This window comes from Coptis chinensis, chromosome 7 (genome assembly GCF_015680905.1).
Source record: "Coptis chinensis isolate HL-2020 chromosome 7, ASM1568090v1, whole genome shotgun sequence".
In the NCBI taxonomy this organism is placed as follows: domain Eukaryota; kingdom Viridiplantae; phylum Streptophyta; class Magnoliopsida; order Ranunculales; family Ranunculaceae; genus Coptis; species Coptis chinensis.
This window is the reverse complement of record NC_141462.1, coordinates 7,826,239-7,832,238: the sequence shown is the minus strand read 5'-3', so window position 1 is coordinate 7,832,238 and position 6,000 is coordinate 7,826,239. Positions and strand designations below refer to the sequence as shown.

The 6,000-nt window shown below is 36.0% G+C and overlaps 1 protein-coding gene across 1 annotated transcript; it reads right to left on the bottom strand.

Annotated features, from left to right (window-relative positions):
- Positions 1–1,678: 1,678 nt before the first annotated feature.
- LOC147485707 (anaphase-promoting complex subunit 6-like) lies at positions 1,679–5,508 on the bottom strand. The gene is made up of 11 exons (XM_086573575.1): positions 5,114–5,508; positions 4,859–4,957; positions 4,660–4,770; positions 4,545–4,582; positions 4,366–4,411; positions 4,063–4,208; positions 3,739–3,920; positions 3,520–3,645; positions 3,358–3,432; positions 2,718–2,843; positions 1,679–1,793 (listed from the first exon to the last, which is right to left on the bottom strand). Exons 2-11 carry the CDS (start codon positions 4,941–4,943, stop codon positions 1,679–1,681), a joined length of 1,050 nt encoding a protein of 349 aa, XP_086429701.1. The 5' UTR covers positions 4,944–4,957; positions 5,114–5,508.
- Between the last annotated feature and the right edge of the window lie 492 nt (positions 5,509–6,000).

The following is a 6,000-nucleotide window of genomic DNA, read 5'->3' as shown; positions in this document are numbered from 1 at the left end:
CAAAAAAAGATAATAATAATAATAAAAACTTCCATTAATTTTTTTGAGTGCACTAAGAAAACAAACTTCAAATTCCTTTTCATAAATTAAAAAGGTAAGACTCATAAATTAAACTGGAGGGGTCCGAACATAGCTAAAACTTATCCTCATTCACTTCCGACTGAAACACCGTATTTTCCTAGATGAACTGAATAATATCGAAGTCAACAACGTCAAGTTCATCTTGCGTGTATGTCTCCTTCGGTTCTAAATTTGTTATCTGGATGAGTCAAAGCACAACATGTGGAGTTACTATATAAGAATAAAGCGAAGTCGTTGAGCCAAATAAAGTGTTTGTCAAAACTTTCGAATACCTTATTTTCAAATGATCCAGGTTGAACAAACTTCTACTATTTCCATCATAAACTTCATTGTATAATACCCACACTCTGTGCCACCCGGTTGATATGGGCCCTAACATATAGACTCACAACATATGTAAACATATATTTTTCAAAGAAAAAGACAATAATGTGTAGGATTTGTTTACCTTGATCTTGTCCCACTTCAAATGAACTCATTTCCGTCAACCGCCTTTGCAATGTGAGGACCGCGACTTCACAATAAGATAAATGCAAAACATTTAATTCACAAGGTTTAGAGACAACCAATAGAAACTAAGCTACGTTCTATCAAGCGAAACATGATTCACTCCCACATAGTTTGTACATACAGGTTTTCACCTCACACATGGCTGCCAAGAGGTTTGAGAATAGATGCATTGAAAGAGAATCGAAGAGACTATAAAGATTAAAGCAAAACACCACCATGTAATAGGGGTAAACAAGTAGGTCCCTCATCAGACGATTTACTCCATCCATAAATTAACATTTTTTTATGGTAAGGATGATCAATGATAATCATCAACTTGACACATTATGAAACAAAAAGGAATAAGGTGGTTCGCAGTATCTTCAAAACCAAATTAATATGAATGGAAAACCAGGAAAAAAAAAAAATCAATAATTTACTTCCTAAGTTGCACTACAATAAAAAAAAAATAATATCAGAGAGGGTGTCCTTACCGGAGAGTTGATGTAGCTTGCCCCTTGCCCAAAAGATCCCTGATGAGTGAGCTGTGAAATTCAATTACCCGTATTTACAACAACTCTTTAAATCCCAAAAGACCATTGAAATATAATAATACCTGGGAACTTTGACCCGATTGAACTCCAGCAACCTCTTTTCTACCATGCCCACCCTTCACAGATCCTTTGCTATCACCATGTCGAAATTGCATTTCCTCAGATAAATTAAATATCGTGTAGAAAATTAAGCTACAATTGACAAGTCACGAGAATGGATCAAGCTACTTTGTAGTGTCCTCTCCATTTTCAAGTAGAGAACGGGGAGAGAGAGGGGGGCCGAGAAATAAGTAAGAAGCTATCTTGAAAAAATACTCATGAGATAGATAGATATACAAATATCCAAAGTTATTCAATTCATTTGTTGAAAAAAGTCTACCGTGTCTCTATTTCAAACTATTAAGCTTATTAGGTAGCCAACAAGTGTGTCACACTTATCGACCGATATTAATGACCTATTTCCATAGTTTCCCCATGAGGTTATGTGTTCATTATGTAGACTTCAATTGCAAACCCGGCAAGCATCCATAGTTATAAAATGTAGCTATCATAGCTTAGAGGCATGAAAATTTCACCTTCTCAAGTTTTAAGTTATGTGTTCGCATGTATTCCATCCCAATGTACAAAGTAGGCAAATGGCACCGAACAAAGAGAATATCAAGATTCAACCTGTAAACAAAACATTATTATGTGATAAGAGAATTTCAATTATGGCCAACATAAGGAGAAATAAAACTATTCCGTGGCATACTTTAAAAAATGCAATGAAAAGAAATCCAAAAGTGGATAATAATAAGGACATTGTACACACAACTTTTTAGCCCAAATCAACCTTTCTCTCTATTGGATTTGCTATCACAATATGGAACTTGTATACCCAATGAGTATGTCTTTGAGAAAGTATGAAGTATTAAGAGTCAGACATATTTTGTTTTTCCTCGAACTATAGGATATAACAAAGCCTAGTACTTTGCACCATGAAAAGTTCTATAGTGTAGTAATATACTATAGTTGATGTTTGTGGACATGGCGACAGAGCTTATAGATCCACAATGAAGGATAACTTAGACACTAAATGTTTTGACTTAAAAATACCAAGGTCCAAAGAGGAAGGAAACTCTCAAGATGAAATGCTATTTAAGTTAAGAACACAGTCCCTTTCAGTTAATTTAAAGGAGATCACTTTAAAAGCTAAGTAACGCTGCCACAAGTAGATACAACTCAACGAGGAAACAATGAATGTATTTCTGTTAGAAACTCAAGCTATCTTGAGCAATTTATGTTAAAGCGTATACCAAATAATGTGCAATTCTATAGAGTTGTCTTCTTCTCTTACTTCTTAGTATCCGGAGACAACAGTTGTAAGAAAATGGACCACACTTTTGAGCGATCCAAATAAATGTAAATGACTTAAGCAGGTTGCAGGTAAACTGGTTTGAGCAATTACACATCCAAAGCATTTCAAGATAATTCTTCTAGCTAAAAAGTTATGTAATCAACATGAGTTTGCACTCATCAAAATCAGCACAACACGAAAGCAGAGACATGTAGTTCATTATGTCATTGAACAATAGAGTTCATATTAACAATTACCCTGGAAACGAACGAGCTGCTGTTCGGAAGGAAGAAATAGCCTGATCACCCTCTTCTTGAGCAGCGAAAGCATTTCCATGACCTATCCAAGCAGGGAGAAATGTTCCATCCAGAGTTGTAGCTTTGTTGTAGAACAGAAAGTTAGCTGGATGAGCAAATATCGGTTTGGGATGTACAAAATAAAAACAAACATAAAAGATTTTGTTTTTGAATAATAGAATGAATGCAACATAAGATCAAAAGTTTCAAAAGTTGGGTTAGCAAGGAAGAAAGAAGCATTTTTAACCTCAAACGGCCAACACTAAATGTAAATCTGATCCACCGATGCATATATATGCTCATAAAAAAATGTCTTTGGGTATTTAAAAATATTGCCAGATCAGACAAAGTAGCGCCTTTCATTGACACTATGAGTGAGGAAAAATAGAGAAGCTTTTCATTGAGATCCAATTTATTTTGTAAAACATAAATGAAGTGTACAGTTCAACTAAACCAGCTGACTGAATATGTAGCACAAAGCAGGCACTGTTGATGATCGAATAGTACACATCTAGATATGGAGCACAAAATTTTTAACTCAAGAATAACTAGATTAGCATCATGAGTGAATATCTCAATTTATTAAGAGGAAAGTTGTCACCTGAAAAAACGCCGCGATTCACTATATTTCTTGATACAATAGTAATAGCAACCAACAACAAACCATGATAATGCTCTGAAAATTGAGAAGTGACTTAGTGAAAGACTGGTGTAAAGAACAGAAAACAAAATGAAAATTGCGGAGTAGGGATAGGTTACCAACTTTTGAGGATAATCTTTCACCAAATTACAAGCCATTAGATATAGTTCATTTGAATGGCCAAGCTCCATAGCAGCGGTTAGATGCACCAATGTGCTTTTCAAATGGAAAGGGTCTCTTTCAAGTAAGCTGAAATAAACATAGTATAAATGAATATAAGAGCTACATCGTCCAAACAACACGTTACCAATTAAATCTCTATGCAAATATTTACTAACTTACGCAGAAGTCAGCTCAAAACATTTTTGGTATTCTCCACTTTGATGGTAGTACTCAGCTTTACAGGCCAACAGATCCGTGTTGTTTTTCAAGGTGCAGGCTACAGGTAAACTGGCAGTGTTATTATCACAAGTTTCTTGTTCTAGCTTCCTGAATTTTGCTTCTACCATGCTTTCTTTGTCATACTGAAAACGCCAAAAGAAAAAATATATATTTCTCAGAGACCGTAATGAGAGACCATACAAAATTAAACTATCTGACAGAACTAAAGGGAAGGGGATAAAACTGCATGAGTTATGTTATCCATATTCTCAAGTAAAATCTCACCTTCTTTATTAAACATGAATAAAATGAAGAGAGCCATTTATCTTCAGGAGCAAATTTCAGTGAGGAAATGAGACTTGATTCTGAAATATCATACCAAGTGAGCACACTATTTAAGAGGCAATTTTGAGGAAATGTCAATGAAGGATCTGTCACAAATGAAGAATCTAGATTACACTGCTCATCTGGCATGAAAGAAGGGCTACAAATTATAGCGTGTACCAAGACGGTCAGCATAGAGAACATCTTGCTCGATGCTGACATACAACTAAACCACAAAAACAGAAGTCCATAGAGCCACATTACCTTCCTCAGATTTAAGCATGTGATTCTCAATGAGGCGTTCCAAAGCCTGAAATACACCGAGGAATGTAAGACAATATCATAAAGTGCATAATCATTACTTCAGTTAGAAATGAGTCAGATGAGTGTGACATCAAACGATTGAAAAGACTCAACACAGCTAAATCTCAAAAGCTATATACCTCGTAGCACAAGGGATCGGCCTTGATAGCAGACATGGCTGCATCAATTTTGCAGAACAGAGTTAGCAATCTATCAATTCCCTATTCAAAACAGACAACTAGAAACGTAATATACCTGTCCAGATTTCAACATCTTCTGCCAGCTTCTGGTATACTGGAGTAGCAGACCACACGAAGTAACCACCAGGTTGCAAAACCCGGTTCAACTCTAAAAGAAGTTTGCCACCTGCATACTCAAATCCCAATGAGTTCCAGAACAGAAGAGCAGTTATACTAAATAACATCACCAGAAAGCCATTGCAAGATAGAAATACCTTCAATGTGCCACGGTACCCTACAGCACGCACAGTGGACAAGATCAAAGACCCTGCCAGGATACGGTAATCTCTTAGTCCCCATGACGGCTGATATAGCTGGTAAAAACAATAAAATTTAAAACTCAATCAACAAGAAATTTATAAACCCTAGAAAACGAATTCAAGAATTACAAAACCAAAATAGCGAAAGACAAAATTGAACTTCGTCGAAAGTAGTAGTATGGATACCTTAAAAAATCGGAAAGATGGTACCTTTGTCTGAGATGAAGAAATTGAGATGAACAAAAACTGCTTCCTTTAGTTCAATTTCATCGAAATTTGGGGAAGATGAACGAAAATGAGGTGGAATTCGAATAGATCAAGAAACATGGAGAAAACATCATGCGGAGTTAAGAGGGAAGGGTTTCTCTTTGTTGTATTCTTGAGTTGAGGTCGAGAAGAAATCCAATTCTTTGCACTGTTATGGTGTAGTGACTGTGGGTTTTCTCACTGTTGCGGGAATCCTAAGAGTCGTAGAACTGTAGAAGTTGTGGGGAGAGACCGAGAGAATAGCGGGAATCCAATTTGAATGAGTTTCGTACTGTGTATTTTTTTTTTTTGCGTATTTGACTATTTGGCATAAAGTCATAAACCACAGTAGAAAGTGGAAAATTTATATACCACTGTTTATGTTTAAGGTAGTGGGGATGTGGAGTACTCTCATGCTGAAAAAAAACTAACCATGGTATATGGCCCAACTTATCCCACGGTTTTCATGAATGGCGTGGCATATACTTAAGAAACCAATGACCAAATAAATTTCCGCCGTGGTATATAAAGTATTTCCCATGGTTTTGGAAGAACCGCCGGTATAAACGCTTTTATTGACCGTGGTATATGTGTCATTCTCAGTAGTAGATACCATTGACTAAAACCATAACACCGGTTTGATGCTTCATTTCCGCTTCACTCCATTCGTTGTTATGACTATCATAATATAAATTACAAACAATAACACTGATCTGATGTGCGCTTCTTGGATGCTACTATTAATATCACTGTTGAAGTCAATAAAATATTGTTCTGGGTACTCCTAATTACTGAAAACCACGAGTGCAGTTTATGCGTGACTGTTACCTGAATACTAATGAGTGCAGTTA